At 40.7% G+C, this 19,896-nt stretch overlaps 1 protein-coding gene across 1 annotated transcript in view; it reads right to left on the bottom strand.

Moving 5' to 3' along the window:
• The window catches only part of slf1 (SMC5-SMC6 complex localization factor 1), a 36,027-nt gene that overhangs the window by 2,030 nt on the left and 14,101 nt on the right, over nt 1-19,896 (bottom strand). Inside the window, exons 16-18 of the mRNA XM_058374771.1 lie at nt 17,832-17,911; nt 12,023-12,115; nt 10,868-11,050 (exon numbers count right to left, since the gene is read on the bottom strand). Coding sequence (XP_058230754.1) covers nt 10,868-11,050; nt 12,023-12,115; nt 17,832-17,911 — 356 coding nt within the window. The remainder of the gene's footprint in view (nt 1-10,867; nt 11,051-12,022; nt 12,116-17,831; nt 17,912-19,896) is intronic.

Raw genomic sequence — 19,896 nt, 5'->3', positions numbered from 1 at the left:
TATAGCAGGGTTCAGCCAGGGGACACTGTGTGGATCCATTCTCACACACACACACACACACACACACACACACACATTCTGCCAGCCACTTGCTCCTTGAGGCTACTGCTTCACACTCCATGGCATTAGTTGTGCCAGTGAAATGATGGCTAGTCTGATCAAGTCACACACACTGACATTGACCTAATCAAGCAGTTTGCTACAGTGTCGTTTCACACAATGCACATCTGTCACTTCATATATAACACCACCAATGCACAGGATTGTTGCACAGCACCACTAATGATGGGCCTAATCAGCTTTTTTAATGATGAGAGAAGATTTAAGTGCAACAAAGTAGGAGTTACAATAGTTTTCAATAATAAAGATAAAAACACTCTTGGTATCTTTTCAGCCAGATTCACCTAAGAGGCTTTTTAGTAAATCTTCTACACAGTCCAAGATCCTCGCTACTTGTTCACGGAAGCAATTTAATTTGAAGACAGAAACTACTTGTTTTAAGTAAAGAGACATTTTGATTTAAAAAAAGTATACACAGACATTAACTTCACTATTGTCATTTGCCTTAGAAGCAAATATCAACCATATGCCTTCATCAGTATGCCTTAAAAATATATATTTAATCTTGTGTGTTCTCGCTTGCTGTGTATGTCTCTTCACTGAGCTACTATTAATTAGCTTTCTCTTTCAGACATTTGAACACAAAGTAGGGCTTGATCAGCCCATGTCAAGTGTAGCCTCTTTCTCTGCTTTCAGTTACTGTATTTCTAAAGAAAAACTGTACTTGATGGCACTTGACTCCGAAACCCATTTGTGAACTTGGCAGCAGCACTCCAACGAATCCTGCAAGAGAAAATGTTGATGCTTGGAAGAATTGCTGCTGTCAAAAGCCAACATGATTGTTTTGTACATGGAAGAAAAAGACCAGGTTTTCAGTCACAAATGACTGTGTGCCAGATGAGGATCCAGCGACCTGGTAAACAAACATCTCTATTATTTCTCCTCTGCAACTGATTACTTGAAAAGTGCAGGCGTAATGGTAGACGTTTGCCTTCGAGGTCACAGGCAATGTGCACGCTGACAGGTCATCTGCATACACCATCATATTCAGAGGGTCTGAACAATTAGCAAAGCTGTACTACGAAAGAAGGAAAATACGGAAGACGAATGAGGCCAAAACAATTCTTGATGATTTACATCATATAGAGTTAAGAAGCATTTTGAAAAAGGTTTAAAGTGGTTAGAAATGGTTGAAAGAAGACTGTCTGAATGGCTTCTTAGCAGTAAGCATTTGATGTAAACCAGGATGTATTTAAAAAAAGCGTAGTTTAAACAGATATGTTTGCATTAGACACAAGAATAACTCTGCTGTCAAGAAGAACAGCGTTATCAAGCAGTACAGCGTAAGCCATAACGACTGCAGGATTCAAACCCGCACACACACACACACACACACACACACACAGACTAAAAGACTCATACAAAGTGTCAGGATAAAACATCAAACTCCAGCATATGTGCCATTCTGAGGATGAGAAGAGAATGGAGGCACTTTACTGTATTAAAACAAATCTATAATTAACTACTTAACCATACTACAGTTTGCTGATCCTACAGTAGTTCACGAATGAGTTGCCTATTAGATGAATGCTGGAAGCTGTTTTGCTCCTATATTCACTATCCTCAAATGATTTTAATCAGTGCACCCTTGCATGAAATGTATCTAAGTACAATAGGATAAGGATTTAGAGGCACATTTAGCTGGAACAGTGAGAGGTGTTTGTTTGAATGGTTGACTCTCATCAGCGTGAGACCGAGGCATGAAGCACTGACTGCACTGCAGCTTTCTGCGATATGTGTACAGTTGTGTAGTGTGTATCGGTCATGTGAATATCAGGACAAAATGTACTTCCGTCATAACAATAATAACAATAATAATAATAAAGGGATGCTCATTCTAAGTGTCGAAGCAATACGGGAGCAATGGGCTCAAAGTCAATTTGCAAGACCGCAGGGTCACTTTAATGCAAAGTAAAAAGTCCCAAAGTGGGTTCAGGATGACTGAAGAAGAGCATGCAGGTTGCATCTTTCTGGTTTGTGGAGAGCACGTTTATTGATTCTGTGGAAGGTTAGTTCATATCCCCAGATGCAAAACATGCAAGGATGCAAATCTCGGCTAAACAGCCAGTGTTTTCATGGCTACTGTAGGTTATCTGATGAGCAGCAGGGCCTTCCTTTAAAGGGTGCAATGTGCAAGTCCTTGTTTTGGATAAATTCTGATTTTTGTTTGTTGAGAAGTAAACAAATTCACACGGAGGAAAAGCACGGGCTTTCTAAACTGATTTCTTTACAGAGTTTCTAACACAAATCAGGGTCACGCTTAGAAGCATAAGCATAAGTTATCCAAAACGCCGCACTGCCAAGTCTGCAGAGGAGAACACTGAGGCATTTCTGTACAAACCTTTGGATATTATTATTTCTTGTGCATGTTAGCTAAAACAGACAGTTTTGCGTCACAACATAACAATGAATAACAATTAACCGGCTGACTTATTCTTCATTTCAGATTATACACTAGAAATCGTTTTCACAGGGCTAAGGAACAAGCCTTCTAATGTTACAGTAAGGATAATAAATAAATAAATAAACAAACAAACAAACAAACAAACACTTCCGTACCACAAACCTACTCACAACTATTAAATGTCGTATAGCTTTTAGACACTTTATCCACTTCAGAATAGGGAACTAAAATATTTGTAGAAGCAGTTTCTTTTTGTTTGTTTTGTTTTTTTACACTCTGCTGTACAAAGAAAGGCCACTTTCATTAACCTGAGAGCAGACTGAACAAGGCTCGAGCCACTCATTTACAGCACTCCGTACTTCCCCCTGGTCACGTCCTACTGCTTGAAATGACTAACGTGTTTATAGTTTTGTGAAATAGAACCAACTAGAGTTTACTAAAACACATACAGGGGAGGCACAAACAACAATACTAACTGTGAGAAGGATGAGTTGAAGGATGAGCATGCATGCATGCATGCATAAATAAATAAATAAATAAATAAATATTTAAAAAAATACTAATACAAAAAAAAATTAATACAATTAATACAATTTGAAACATTACTTCAGTACTATTTAAACTACCTTTTCAAGTTTCTCTAAAAATGTTTGAAATGTTTAAAATTTGTTTTATTGATTTCTTTATGACCGGAGTATTATAATACATTTTATTATAATAACTTTTCCAAACAAAAATGTCCGAATTAAAAAGTTTTGAACAACAACAAAATAGAAAATAACCCTATTAGCAGTATCCAGCCCATTAGCAGTGAAGGACTGGTATAAAAACAGATATATTTTCTTGGTAAACTCTCATACAGCCCCTAATGCACAAGTGGTTGTAGTTGTATGAGCTCTGAACTGAAGCCTTATTTAAAGTGGGAGATAAAAATGAACTGACATTGAGCATTTCGGAAAGTAATCTACATCCCTGGAAATGCAGTCATGCATGAATATGAGGGGGAAAAAAAAAGGAAAAAAAAAAAGACATAAGAGCTTTTCATATTCGCTGCCAGACAAGTGTCTCGTTTAAAATCAGGATGATACAACACTCGCTGCTGTTTACTTTCCCATGGTGTCCTGTATCAAACCCATCGGCTCAGAGAGAGAGCTGCTCCCTACCGCCGCCATGTCAAAGCGTCTGACAGGCCGAAACCCGGAATGTGACAAAAGCTGAGGCGCGTGCACCTTCCCAAACAAACACACACACACAAAGCAGTCGCTGATAAATGCAAGCTACGTGAAGCCCTCCCTCCCCCAGGACAATACTATGAGCTGTTGCCTATTCTTCACAATGGCCCATGAAATCCACATCTGTCAGAGCACACACACACACACACACACACACACACATGATTGGCCTGGATTTACTAAGATATTGGCTCGTGTATCATGGCGAGTGATTGAAGTGAGCCCAGGTATTGGCTTACTGTGGCAAAAACTGTGCTTGGCAGATAAATAAAACACCTGGAGGATTAGATGTGAATGTCTGTAATTAGGCACCGTATGCCATGCGCTTTTTCATACACACATACAGAGTGGAAACAGGAGCAGAAGAATTTGTGCCCAAATGTTTGTGCTTTTGCCACTTGAGGAACTTGCATGCAAATACACACACACACACACACACACACACACACACACACACACACACACAAAACCAGTAAGCAGCCTCTTGGCCTTTAGAGGGCAGGCAAAGACTAGAAATAGAGAAGAGTTGGAATGGGGAGGAGGGGAGGAAAGAACAAGAGAAAGAGAGTGTGTGTGTGTCTTTGTATGTGTGTGTGTGTGTGTATATAGAGAGCGTACATGACTGCGAGAATGAGACAGTCAGACGTCATCTCTCCACAATCTGGATGTACTGCCTGCAGATTGTAACAAGGTAAAAGACAGAGCAGTAATCTGGCACAGAACATCAGAACATGAACTGCTAGCATCAGTGTGTCATATTATGAACATGATGCTCTCTCAACACACCACACACACACACACGCACACACGCACACACGCACAGTCATGTTTTACTGAGGTAACCCACACTGACCATGACAACAAGCCAGACACAAAGATAAAGAACTGGTGTTCCAGCACATTCAGGGCATTTTCAGTGCATATCATACAAAACACGCACACACACGCACAAAATTAATTAATGCAGCTAATTAATATGCCTCCCAAAAAACTAAGCCTTCTTTAAATTGAAACCTTAACCTCTGTAACCGGAAGCATACCTGTTGGCTGTTATATTCAGGGTTTTTTTGTACAAACATGCCTCCACACCCACACAAATATAAAACTGGTAACACATGGGCAGTGGTTAAGGTACCAGATGTATTTCTTAGTTGAAATGGAAAACCACAATTGGGCTGTGGAGCAAGGCCATTAGCAGCCCGAGTCCCGAGTCTCAGTTGAAGAAAAGACGCCTGATGAGCAACATGAGTGAGATTCGTCACTTAACTGCTGAATGTTTCCCACCTTTTTCCACAGAACATGCAACTGGATCAATATTAAACTCGGTTAGAATAGGTATAGAAAAGTTTTGTTCCACTGATCAGTAGGCAGGTTTCCATCAAGAAGATTTTATGTGAAAAATGCTTTATTCTAGTCAAATATTTGCCAGTGCATTACTGTATCCTGTCTCATGTGTATGTCGCTTTATAGACAAAAGCATCAACCAAATGTAAATGTAATATTTCTAAAATATAAATACCAACAAATCCATTTTTGTGAGTATTTTGAGTTAAATACAGTGGGAATGAGTGCAGTTGGATTCATGTAGAAATGCAGGCGAATTCACTATGGTTGTGGAAAAAAAAAAAAAGCATGACAGCAGGACACGTTAATTCTAGTGAATAATGTGCCTTCCATATTCGAAAGGAAACTATGTCACAATAAAAGAGCTGTTTGTAATTGCCTGTGCTCAATCATCTCTTTTCTGTGCCGTTCTCGTTGTAAAAGTTATTAAGCATGGAGGTTATAAGAAACTTGGTCTGTATGGTCTGTATTTCATGTCTGGTGCCCTTTTCCTGTCAGTAATGGGAATCGTATTAAGGCACATATTGGTGGAAACGTATCTTTTAAACGTATATATTAACAAAAAGACAATCTGACATGCAGTAGTAGTTGATTTAACGTGTAGTTCATGTGTTCTTCTAATCCCAGTACCAGCAAGTTGCCCCCTGTTGGGCCCTTCAGCAAGGACCTTTCACTTCTGTAAGTTTATAAGAAAGATTTGTTGATCACATCCTACACCTACACATAGTTTTCTGAGTGCAGGAAGAAAAATAAGCCCTATACTGCATCATGTAGTGTAAAATGATTTTCAGTTCACTTTTATATCAGCTGATACCAAACTTGTAAAAATGAATCTATCAGATTTCGCCAGTTTAACAGTAAATTGTTAGTAGAGACGTGAGCTCTGGCTTTTCCCTTAACCAAATAGCGCTTTCTGCCCTGCTTTCACCAGGACCCCCACAGTCTGTTCGAAAGCTGGCCCTGAACCCACAGCACCCTGAGCCGTGCCAGCCGTCTCTCATTCAAGCCGTGCATTCACAGCCACTGCATCTCCATTAAGATGCGAGAGCCATAGCAGCCGCGTGAAGGCTCTTTCACTGGCCTCTCCTCCTCCTGCTGGCGGACTCCACCACTGTTTGGATCCGAGCTGCTGCGGTTGGCGTGTCGCACTCCATTCCAATCATGAAGGAGTTTCTCATTGTGCAAAACTCAAAACTAAGCCTTAAAAAGCAGATCACTGGTTGTGTGTGTGTGTGTTTTGGGCAAAATAAGGGTATCCTCAGTCACAGCCTGCCAGAGCCCTAGGGTTAGAGAGTAAGCCTGAACCTGTAGCTGAGCCTGTGTCCTCCAGCAGGAATGATTATTTTATGGGGAGGATGCTGCAATTGAGAGAGCTGTGTTTGGGGCGCTGGATCAGTTGACCCGCTTGGCCCAGATGAAAGCAACTATCTGCACGAGTGAGGTGAAAGCGTGCTGCCTGCATGGTTAAGGAGGACAGAGGGGGAAAAGGTACTGGACGCCGTACGGAGGTTATGATCGAACCCACATGTAGTGCTGACAGTACATTTCGGGGGATGAAGGGGTGGAGTGGTCATACAAACACACTAAATAATACAAAACCGCAGACAAAACACTACAACGTTGTTTAGAGAATCAGCTCAAATTAGACTTCTTGGCATAGCCCATCTGAATACAAAACAGTTTGAGCACAAAAAAACCCCACACATAAACTGATTTTTTCCCCCTCAATAAAACCTAAGCCACATTTGTATGCGGTTTCAAATCTAATTAAAATTTCCTATAAAGATTTCTCAAACTAGTCAAATGTGATTTAATGTGCTTTTTTCCAGCATTCGCTTAATAATGCGTCTTGATGTTAGCAATTTGCAGAAAGCACAACTTCATGGACGGGAGCCAGCATCAAGGCATGTGGGGGAGGGAAAAGGGAGAAAAAAAAAAACAACGAAGGCCTGAAGCTATGAAATGATGGTATAGCTCCTCCTTTGTTGAAATATTCACCTTTTTCCCCTGGTATCTACACTGAATCCATCAGTGAAAATCTGAAAATCTCCACAGTGAGTTGAGCAGCATCTAGTGTGTTCGCTAAGTAGCTCCTGCTAACCACAGACCACCAGCCACGTTCACTCAGCATGTGCATCATCGCTCCTATAAAACTAAAGTGGATATGTGAGAAAATTCGGCTACGGCCCAATAAAACTAATCGTTGTGCGAGTCATCGTATTTTTCATACACGGCCACAAAATGTGTGACATAAAAACGTCGCTATATGATTTTAAAGCCATCCGAACATTAAAATAAGCTTCAGTCAACACAGCGTTTCTACAGCGATGTCCTGCAGCAGAATGACAAGCAGCACAAAGTCAAGCTCAGTATGCGTGTGTATGCGCGTGTCATGGGTACTCAAGTAGCTGTCTGCTTCCCAGACACATCACACTTCTAATTTTCCCAAACATCCTCCTCTGACCTCTTTTCACTCGCTGCTATTGGGCCAATCTCCGCCGGCTCGAAAAAAAAAAACACATTCTCACCGGGACCAAACAATCCCAATCTAATTTACTTTTTGAGGCCAGAATATGTACATGTGTTAATGGGAGAGCGGAATCAAATTAACTATAATTAGTCGGAGCAGAGGAGAGCGGCGAGCAGTGTCGGGGCGTGTGAGAGAGAGAGAGTTTGTTTTATCCTTTTCTCCCCCCACATCATCCTTTAACCGTCATCTAACCATCCTGCAGTGTGTTTACATGTCACATGTGACTTTCACAAATCAATAGCTTTAATGATATGTAAATAATCAGAGACACAAAAATATTCCTGTCCTCAAAAAACTGCATGAGGTTTAAAGAAGACATGGCTTAAAAAAATTCCCTGAAAAATATTACTGGCTGATTTCAATATAAAGTTGCTACATGAGTGAAAATTATTAACACTTTTTTAATAATTTATTACAATTATTAGAGGCTGTTGTGAGACCTGAACAAAATCCTACATGCTGAGCATTTCATTTACCAAAATGAAGATACTGAAATCTACTTATTAATTTCTCATTTTTATCTACATATAAGACAAGATAGACACGGGACAAGAACATGCTTTTTAGACCATTTTTCACATTTTCTTAGGCATTAAAAATATTTCAAAAAATGTATTCTTCATAGATTCCTGGTTAAAAATAGCACGTTCAGGAGTATTTTACAGAGCGTAAAGCCGAACTGAGTGAAAAGTAGTGAAGATGTGAGGTGCTACTCTATAAAGCAGGTCCAGATTTAGACGTCCTCGTCTCATTTATTATCTTATGTAATGCGCAGTAGTCCACACTGCTCCATTATCTGTAATGTACTTAACTGCAGTGAAAAATGTGTATTCACTGGCATCCTTCACTAAAGCAGAGATGACACGGTTCCCCCTCCCCCCCCGCCCTGACTCTCTGTGCTACATGAAAAGACGCCTCCATCTTCCAATATCAATAAGCGCTGCCACGATTCTCATAGGAGTTCGAGCTAGAACGTGCAGACTGAAATACTGAGTCACAGTAATATCAAATAATATTCTAATATGCCTATGTACAGAGAATAGCTCACATATATAATGCTCATAGAAGAGGAAAGAGATTGGGCAGTTAGCATATGAAAGTGTACACTTGGGGATACGAGGGAGTGCTACTGAAATTCAACAGAGTCTTAAGAAGGGCTTTGGATCTAAAGGCTGTGTTTGAATGTGTGTGTGTGTGTGTGTGTGTGTGTGCGCGCGCGCTGGTTTTGCACATGAGTAAGTGATGTGCAATAGGGTAAGGCGATATGACGATATTATATTAACACTCATATGAACGATATAATACTTCTACAGCACTGACATGTATACACAGTGTCACCAGACGCTTTATTAGGCACACCTTTACTGTTCATTCATGCAAATGTCCAAATAGTAAAATCATGTGGAAGAATCACAAGGCATAAAATCATTGGGTTAATGTTCAAGCTTCGGTTAATGTCTCATCAAAAAAACATCAAAATGGGGAAAAAAATTCTCAGTGACTTTAACTGTGGCATGCCAGACAGGCTGGTGTGAGTATATCAGACATTTCTATTCTACTGGGAATATTAAGCATCTCCAGAGTTTAAACAGAACAGTGTGAAAACATCCAGAGAGTTGCAGTTCTGCAGGTGGAAACACCCTGCTGATGAGAGAGGACAGAAGAGAATGAGCAGACAGGTTTGGGCCGACAGGAAGGCTACGGTAACCCAAATAACAACTCTTTACAATGGTGGTGAGCAGTAAATCATCTCAGAATGCCGAACATGTAACATGTAGTCTGAGGGGCTACAAAAGCAGAACAAAACTCACGTCTGTGTCCCACTCCTGTCAGCCAAGAACAGGAATCTGAGGCTACAGTGGGCACAGGCTCACCAAAACTAGACATCTGAAGCTTGGAAAAAGAACAAGCAATCCCCTGTGGAACATTCTGGCAAGCTTTCTATTTAATGTGACTCGAGTAAGCTAAGGAACTATCTTTCACAACAACAATTTCTTTCCCAAATCAGAGAACTATTATTTATCAATAGCTGTCTAATAACAATGTTAGATTTGCTTGATTTTTCCCATTTGTTACATTCCAAAAAGATCAGAAATATTTGCTGGAGGCTCTATCAGAACCTACTATGAAGCTGAGATTAATCAAAACAGGGTGCTTCTATATCATTATAATCATGTCTGCAGAATTGTCCAGGAGGATTTTCATTTAAAAACAACGAACATCATTCACTGACCACTTAAAAGGAATATACAAGTATATTCAATATATAAGTTTATGTTTTTTGATAAGTTTTTTTTTTGAGACCCCAGCAGAGATCATATGCACAGTGGGCTCTCTCTCTCTCTCTACATATATACACCAACCAGGCATAACATTATGAACACCTGCCTAATATTTTGTTGGTCTCCGTTTTGCTGGCGAAATAGCCCTGACCCATCATGCACTGTGTGTTCTGACACCTTTCTATCAGAACCAGCATTAACTTCTTCAGCAGTTTGAGTAACAGTAGCTCGTCTGTTGGACCGGACCACACAGGACAGCCTTCACTCCCCACATGCATCAATGTGCCTTGGTCGCCAATGACCCTGTCGCCAGTTCACCACTGTTCCTTCCTTGGACCACTTTTGATAGATCCTGACCACTGCAGACCGGGAACACCCCAGTTTTGGAGACGCTCTGATCCAGTCATCTAGCCATCACTCACTCAAATCCTTACGAATACCCATTTTTCCTGCTCCTAACACATCAACTTTAAGGACACTTGCTGCCTAATATATCCCACCCACTAACAGGTGCCATGATGAGGAGATCATCAGTGTTATTCACTTCACCTCTCACTGCTCATAATGTTATGCCGGTGTATATGTGGTGTATTTCTATTATATACATATATTAAGTAAGTAAGTCAGGGTTTATAATCAAACAAAAAATTTTTTAAGCATGCCTCTTATTTATATCTGTTTTTTATCTGTTTAATCTGGATAATGCGTTACTGTTTGGTTCCAGCCCCTATGTGGTGTATGTGTATTTGTGTATCTGCAACCTGCATGGCACAGCAGCATCTCAGTAATGAGTGTGTGTAAGTGTGCGTGTGTATACCTGCATGGCACAGATACACGACTGTGATGAGTGTGTGAGTGTGTGCACCTGCATGGCACAGAAGCATCTTGGTGAGAAGTGTGTGTAAGTGTGTGTACCTGCATGGCACAGCAGCAGTGTGTGTATTTGTGTACTCACCGGCATGGCGCAGAAGCATCTTGGCGATGTGTGTGTGCTGGTTAAGCAGGGCGTCGTGCAGTGGACTCACTCCTTCTACCTGGCTGTCCAGATGCAGGCCGGGGCAGTGCTGCAGTAAAGCCCTCACACACTCAGTGCTGCCATGGTTACACGCTTCATGTAGGGGAGTCCAGCCTACGTGGTCTACACAGGTGTTAAACAGCATTTTAATGTAGGGCTGGATGATAAAACCACCAAGACACACATTATGAGTTAATTCTGCTGTATTTTTAAGCTTATAGTTAAGATTGTGGCAGTGTTTGCGAGCCAAAATGAACCTGAGTGAATCACTCATTAACTTAAACTCATATGATCAACTCTGAAAACACTATGAAAAGAAAACTGATTCATATGATTTCAGAACAATGATGTATGTTTCAGTAACTGCTGCTCTTTGACTAATCATGTTTTGTGTGCAGAAGTGCCAGAAGCAGACAATGTTTTTTCAATCCTGTTTACCCAAACTGTCCAGATTCTGTAAGCCTGTTCCAACATGTTTGCATTCTGAGATGCTTTTCCGCACACCATGGCTGTAAAGAATGGTTATTTAAACTACTACAGCCTTCTTATCCGCTTGAAACTATTCTACTGACATCAAGGCCTTTCTACCTGCAGATCTGCCCTCATTTCTTTTTTGCACTTGATTTATATCTGCGTGATTTTATGCCACATCATTTAAGCTTGAATGAGATGTACAGGTGTTCTTAATAAAGTGGCCAGTGAGCATATATACTGTATAAGACATTTCCAAAAATAGTGATGAAGTTTCGATTTTGCACAGGCCTTGCGGAAAATATAATTTTGCATAGAACAGATAAAAATTAATCCTGGTGGCAACAAAATTTCTGAAATCATTTGGTCTTCTCCAGTACCCATTGTCTATGCATCTAATTCATTCATATAAAAAAACGTGAAAAGCAAAAAGCATTTAGACAAATTAAAGAACAAATCAGAAGATCAAAACACTGAGGAGATGTGCAGACTATCTGCCTTCGTTCTGCTGTTAAGGTGAGCCCTGTGACGTACACTTCTCTCTCCTGTACTGAATGGCTCGTCGTGTAAAAAGGGCTACGCAGGATGGGAAGGGTCTTAGGGAGGAGAGACAGGGAGACCTACCTTTAACGTTGGCATCCACTCCAGGCAGGCTGAGGATCTGCAGCACTTTCTCCACATGGTTCCTCTTGCAGGCTCGATGCAGGAGTGTCTCCCCTACATTAAGATTGAGGAAAGACAAAAAGAGGAGAAAGACAGACAGGAGTTCATTGTTCTGAATTAGGGTGTGCCCTCCTCATCGGCTCCAGTGTGTTCTAAATGGCAGGACGGCAACCAGAAAGAGAGTCTAAATTCCCACAGTTTCTAAACGCACACATAAAATATTACCGCTGAACTAAAAATGACCTCAATTTTCTAGATGAGAAAATCTCTGATGAGGTGAACTCATCCTTTTCCTCTTTCCACTCCCCCTCACCATTAGCTCATGCGCACTACAGACTCTAGCTTTCACCCCAAAGTTAGAGTGCGGGAAAAGAGGCTTCTTTCCTGTCCATATTGTCGAGTTGCTCCAGGTTATGGTACACAGCTCATGCACAAAGCCTGCAACAGGGCTTTTCACACATGCTGGGTTCAGGAGCTCCGCTGGGAATCGCAAATGGACTCACGTGACGTGCAGCCCGGCATAGTACAACATCACCGACCTCCAGAGGCTTTTTATTTACATTTTCTTTTTGGCTACTCTCCCCTCCTGCCATCTCTTCCTTTTCTGATACAGTATGAATGAAGAATATATTAGAGGCTGTGCTGCGCCCCTTTTTCATGTATGGCTGAACTTCACAAGAAAGTTAAAGGCCAAGCATGAGTGCCTCTCTGGCTGCCAGCATATTATGCCAGTGCAAAGCTGCTAATAAATGCTTTACTAGCTCTCACCAGGGTGCCTGCCTCTCTGCAGCCTTGGCCGGCTCGATAAAACCCAGCAAAGGGCGGAAAGGAAGAAAAGCAGACACTGCAGACATTGCCTTTTCTTCTGGATGGAGATTTAAAAAAAAAAAAGAAAGGAAAGAAAGAAAGGAAAAGAGATGCTGCAACCCCTTTAACATCAAGACGTCTTTGCGTTTCAAGAGGCATCTTTCAACACGGATCAAACACAAAATGAGCTTTTATGGAATGACCAAATGTGGCTATTGTTGGGGTAGCATCTATGCAGTGTGTGGATAGAGTGGATTGGTTGGGGGAAAAAAAAGGTGTTCTGCTTGATGCGCACCGAACACCAGCTGTTAAATAAAGTAGAAGTGCCAACACGGAGAGCAGCCCATGCTGAAACCTTTAGCAACAGAGTGCTTAATCAGACCACAGGAAACAAAAGTCATGAAACCTGGTGGTGCTAGCATCGCCGCCAACGATGCTTCATACTTGCTGGACGCTTCCAAAATTTAATATCATCTTCGGACTGGTGCATTTAGTCCAGTGGAGGCACGTATTTGAATTTCAAAATGGCAAAATAATTGCGGTTGATCTCGTCACAGTACTGTCTATTGAAAATGGCAGCTCCAGTAGAAAAGTGCAGCCAAAAGCCAACCAGCCAAACGTGTGAAAATGATTTCTCAAAGGCTTACAGGAGGAGAAAAAAAAGAAAACAAGCTAATTAGCAGTAGATTCTGAAAAAAATGAAACAAACAGAAGGCAATAAAACTATGACTTAATGAGTAGCTTGGCATCTCGGCTGGTCTGGACTTGCACTGGTCCTTTTTCTCCACCTAATAGGCTCTAAAACGCAGTGATTAAACGTTCCTTAACTCCCAGTGTGTACACATCCTCACAAATGCCAGGCCCAATCTTCGCCCAGTTAAATCATTTTAATGGCTCCAATTTGGACACAACGCCTCCATTATAAGGATAATTGCATACTCAGCATTTACAAGCATGGAAAGGATAAAATCTGTCCTGTCCTTTTCTATAAATTCCCCAACTAGCCGACATTTCGCTCTTAAGTAGAGATGTCAAATGTGTGTGGGGTGCTCTTTTTTATTCTTTTTTTTTTTTCTGGAGCACTATGTGCTTGAACGAGGTGTGACGTTGGGCATGATGGCTCGGATAGACGTAGGCAATGATTTAAAGGAAGCCGTTTGTAAGCGTCGGGTTATAAGTGTGTTCTCGTGCAATTAGAGCACATTTTTTTCTACTCAAACGAATGTCAGTTCAAGCAAAGTTGTGAAATTATTAGGGAATTTAGGTCTTTGGGGAATTTAGGTGAAAGGATGGAGAAGTATAACAGTTCAGGATTATGCCTGGGGCAAACATTAGCGAGCCAAAAGTAGTTACGTTCAAATGGTTAAATTGTGTTTTATTTGAAAATGGCCTGTAAGTCTTTGCAATCAAAAACACTTCAGAGTTTGCCAAATACACTACAAAATGTCCAAAGAGAAATAATTTGACATATTTATTGACATTCTGCTTATTTGGGCTACAAAAATAGCATATTATGATTACACGGATTAGACTGGGTAAAAGACCGAACTGCCTTAATTTGGAAAAATTCTTTGGATTAGATCTATGGCAATGATATGTCAAAACACACACATAAATCTTATCGGGATTGGTCCGAGCGCTCATTTGTATATTGCTGTTTTTCAGTCCCAATATTGCAAATGTCAAAATTGCCATAACAATGTGTTGCGCATGCATCCGTACTTCCCAGTAAATCCTCCACACTCGGTGCCTAAGCCAGATAAGTGCAGAGTGCATTCAGTGGGCAGACAGCTCAGGATGAAGTTAACAAGGCACCACGGACCTGCACACACTGCGAGAACCGCAGCACTGCCAGAAATACAGCACATGGCTGAGAGCCTACGGATGCATCATCAAAAATTGATGTCCTGCACATCAGTATAGGGAACACGTAGTTTAAAAAAAAAAAAAAAAAAAAAACAGTGCAAGGCAACGAGCAGAGGAGCAGAGTCTGTAGGGCTCTCTCTTTCTCTCTCTCTCTCTCTCTCTCTCTCTCTCTCTCTCTCACATTCTCTCACGCTCCTCTCTGTGCCCTCCCCCTGCTCCCTGTTCTGGCATGAGGCTATTTCTGATCAGGTAGAGAGATGACGAGCACTGACACCTCGGCAGGTTCACTCAGAGTGCCAGCTTCGTAATTACCAAAACTTCCAGCCACGAGAATGCACTCACTCTCACCTTCTACTCTACCTCTCTCTATCTCTCTCACTCCCACTTCACAGCAGAATCCTAATTGCAGTGTTTAATATTCCTAAACCGGAGATCTGACAAGTGTTGTTTGTGTGTGTGTGTATTGCTTTGTACTTCGCTCTCCCTCCCTCCCGTCTCTCTCTCTCTCTCTCTCTCTCCTCCCGAAGCTAAAGCACTGAAGGCGCATACGCACTGCATGGAATGTAAATGTCAGTGCCGCGGGTTAGAGCGCGGGGCGTCGTAGGGTGCTTTTGACTCCGATACCGATGTATGCTCTATTAAAACAAAAAATGGATGTGCGCACAGAGGCGGTACATAAATAATGACTGTCTGAGAGGTGTTCACTTCAAGGTCTGGATCAAGCAGTCAAATGCAAAAGCTAGTGCATGACAAAGCCCAGAGGTGATCAGGGTAATGATTCATAAACTTCAAGAATGAAATGAGAAATCCAGCGTGTCTGCAGGTAGTTTAAAGTTAAAATGTCATACTTTTAAAGTCGAGTTCAATGCTACTTGAGTTCAGTACACTTTCTGATGTAATTGAAGAAATTTGCTGTGATGTTATACAAAAATAAAAAAAATAATGGTGTATCAGAGAAAATACAAAAATAAAAGGGTATTCTGTAGAGCCGGCACCATTAAAACATATTAATTAAAATGGATTTTTAAATAAAAAACAAAAATGAAACCCTGTATTATTCAGTGTGTGCGTGACATAAGGTCAAATCCAGACCTTGGAATGACAAGGTTCTCTCTGCTTTTATTTAGCAGTCACTGAATTGTCAATCAACTTTCAATTGTCAATCAGCTCAAAGCAAACACCTCCTTATAACTTTTAACTAATTAATATTTCCACATGAACTTTTTGACATGCAGTACAGATGATAATGTTATGTTCACACCTACAGCAACTGACAGCAACAAAGTGATCATGAATGGAGTGGAAAAACACCAAATAAAGATCAACTGCTTCTGTAAAACATAATTATGATTTCATTTGACTGATGGTCCACAAAACCCCCTCTGGGATTAATATAGTGATCAATCTATTGATTTATCTATCAAAGATCATGTACATCAGGGGTTTTCAATCTTATCTGCAGAAGGCCCGTGAGGCTGCAGGCTTTAGTACCAACCAAATACGAGGTTCAACTAGACAGCTGACCGGAAACTAAGTGGAGAAAATCAAACACCGTGTGGCTCCTTCCTGGTGAGACTGAAAGTTTGCAGCCACAATAAGTGAAAGAAATGAGTCATTATGAAGATCAGGACATCTCTTTAAAATTGACAAAATGACAAGAAATAAATTACCATGGAGACTGCCAAAAGATGTTTCTATATGAGACAACAATCTCTTGTATTGTTCACATGTCTGGGATAGGTAGGGTGACTAGTCTGTTCTCACCAAAAATAAACAAACAAACAAAACACACACAACATCAACAACACCACCATCCAAGCCCACCTAAATCAACCCAAACCTTGTGACAATGTGTTACGGTCCGAGGAATCCAAGGTAGACCAACTATTTGGGCATAATTTAAAAGATTTCTCTTGCACAAAAACAAAGCTTATAACCTAAAACCCCATACACACTGTGAAACATGGTGATGGCAGCATCCTGTTATGGGGTACCTGCAGAGGGAATCGTGGATATCTTACAATACCATTATACCATTAAACAGTTTATTATACAACCAGGTAACTAATTTGATTAGACCTGTGTGTTCCAAGACTGCTTGTATATTTAGCATAGGTGTTTCACAGTGTGTATCACACCGCTTGTCTATTTTTATCACATAAAAGTCCAGTTCAAAATAGTTACTACAATACAGTTAGTGACATCATTTGCAGAGATGGTGAATGACATTTACATAAATAACCGCTGACTTAAAAAATACGAAACGCTGTCAGATGAAGGCGAAAAGGAAGATGGGGCACCAATTTCACCAGAAGCCTTTAACAGGACTGTACAATTCACTGTGAGCGAGCTAGCAGGCTAGCGGACGGGCTATCTTCTTTAGGATCTATGATTTGACTGTTATATTAAATCTGAAATGTTGCATAAATTAAATTAATTTCTATTTGTTGTTTAAAAGCAATATTGCACTTGTACTGAATAGCGCCATACTGTAAATGAAGTTTGGCAGAAAACTTGTAGGTATGTGGGGTTTTTTTTTGAATGGCCCAGTCAAAGCTCAGACCTAAATCCTATTAAAAACCGGTGGAAAGGCTTGAAGAGGGCTGAGCACAGGAGATCCCCTTGTAGTTTCATAGATCTGGAGCATTTTTGCAAGGAAGAGTGGAATACACTTGGCAAATTGCGATGTGCTAAGCTGGTAGACTCTTACTCAAAGAGACTAAGTGCTGCATTAAGCAGAAGGTGCTGTAGCAGAGTAATAGTTACAGGGTGTGCTCACTTATGAAACCAGGTCATTGGAAGCGTTTTCTTCCAGTTGTGCAGTTCCATAAGGAAAGCAGCACGTAGGTTATTTCCAGGCTTTTTTCCAGGCTTTTTTCTTCTGCAGACTTTTGGCACTCACATGCTTCTGGCTCTACAGGTAAATTACCTGGAAACCTGGTCTATTAGTTAAGAAAATACAAAGAAACTTTCTGTAATATAGAAGAAAAGTTAAATACTCTTGAAGGGCAAATGATGACTTTTTAAGGACTGGCACACACCTTGGAAATACATATTATGTGGAGGTGTTGTAAGAATGAAGAGAATGAGAGCTTACCTGCAAAATTGACTCGATGGAAACCTTTTGGCATGTTCTTTGCTCTGTCCTTCGCTGAGCCACCCACATCCTTTCTTTCTCTAAACAAACACAAAACACACAACTTAAAGAACTTCTTTGACATGAAGAGAGAGAGAGAGAGAGAGAGAGAGAGAGAGAGACAATATATATGTCATATGATTTTACTGTCTCACCACCTGAAGAACATATAGAACATACTGTACGTCTCACATGATAAAACCACCTCGAAACACCCCACTCAAACACACACACACACACATATCACTCCAAATGGATCCTGAGATATCATTAGATCAGTACCACAGCCAGAGAGCAGCATCTTGTCAAGCCAAAGTGGGGAAGTCTAGGCATCAAAGTGTGTAATTCCTTTTAGAGGCCTATAACTACAGCCCACACCGGGACACTCTCTGGTGCCTCTTATCTAAAGGGACAGAGCTGAAGTCCTAAGCAGTCTATAAGAAAGCTGGCTAAATGGGCTTGTGAGTGCTCCTCCACCGTGGGCTGGATTGGGGCAGATGGGTTGCAGAGAGCGGCTGTGTGTTCCTGTCTGACTCACTGCTGGGAGACACAGTGATGGGAGAGGACCCTCATGCTGAGAAGGACGAGGAAATGAGAATCCTGAGTGGAGCAAGGCTGTAAATGCGACGTGCTGGAGAAAAGCACTCGCACTTCAGACATTTACAATGCAGTTTCTTTCCATATTAATGTGGTTTCTGTAGCAATACAAACAGTGCCGTGGTCACAAATATAAAAAAAACCCACATCATATAATCATGATAGTATATTGAATTTTTAAAGGACATTTGACATGACATCAATGAATGTATTAATGTAATGTCAATGAACCGTGCTGTTTATATGGCTGAATACCAAATAACACAGCTGTGTAATACAATGCAGTCTGTCAGTATCCTATACTGATCTCCAGAATAATAGTAACATTTATAAAAATGAGCAACAATTACTGTATAAAAAGAAAAACAAGTGACTGAGCTCAGTGTATAGTTACACAAACAGACACACAGAAAGTACTTTCACATGATGCAATTGTAACAAGGCTAGAGACAACTACAGAGGGTCCACTCTCCAGTCCACACCTTCATTCAGTAAACTCTGAACTGTTGCATGTGTCTTGCACGAAGTCTTGCAACTGCACACAATACTAAGTTGTTTTCACACTGATTTCATTTGCTGTGGTCTGAGCGAGTGTTGTTGTTGTCAGTGCCTCACAGCATTGGTCTGGTTTCAGACTCACTTAACTCTATTAAACTCTGTTAACAATGTTTATTATGTTATGTGCTGTTATGTGCAGTAAGACATCTCACCTCTACTGTGTCCCACAACATTTTTCTGTCTCTCATGCTACATGTGTGTTGTGGAAACTAATGATGTCATCAGACCTGAGAGTACGTGTTGTGTTCACAACACAATCTCCTAAAGGTAGCCTCGGGTTCAGTACCACGGTGTGCTTCCTGGTCCACATGACAGCTTTCACATTACCAATTTTTCAGGAAAAAGGTGCTCAGTTTCATACTAACCTGCCAGTGTAAAAGCCTTCTAAGACATCCGATCATTGTGAGTGTCTCTCTGATTTGCAATGATTTAAGTCTGATTGTCTTGAAATTTTGTGTTGGCAGAGGCAACTAGGACTTTGGAGGGAATTATTTTTGTCAGATCGTAGCACTGTTTCAGTGGAATTTTTGAAGGATTATTAATTAAGATGGGTAATAATAATAATTCTGAAAGGCTCTGTGTGCAGTAGACATATACTATACAGTGAATATAAAGTCATTTGGGATTCAACACTGAATTACTCCTTATTAAAGACGTAAAGTTAGGCTACTGTTCTTGGTTTCCCTGAATGACCAATGACAATCAAGATTCCATCGTTTTAGTGACAGGAAAAAGTACTGAGGCTCAACAAACAAAAACAAAAGTGAATCAGAGACAAAGTCTATGATAAAATAAAACAACAGTGTCTTGTTACTTTGATTCAATACTATCAACAAAACACGAACACACAGGATGCTCACAGCAGGGTGCA

This window comes from Hemibagrus wyckioides, linkage group LG22, assembly GCF_019097595.1.
Source record: "Hemibagrus wyckioides isolate EC202008001 linkage group LG22, SWU_Hwy_1.0, whole genome shotgun sequence".
Classification (NCBI taxonomy): Eukaryota; Metazoa; Chordata; class Actinopteri; order Siluriformes; family Bagridae; genus Hemibagrus; species Hemibagrus wyckioides.
This window is presented reverse-complemented; position numbering and strand designations above follow the sequence as displayed.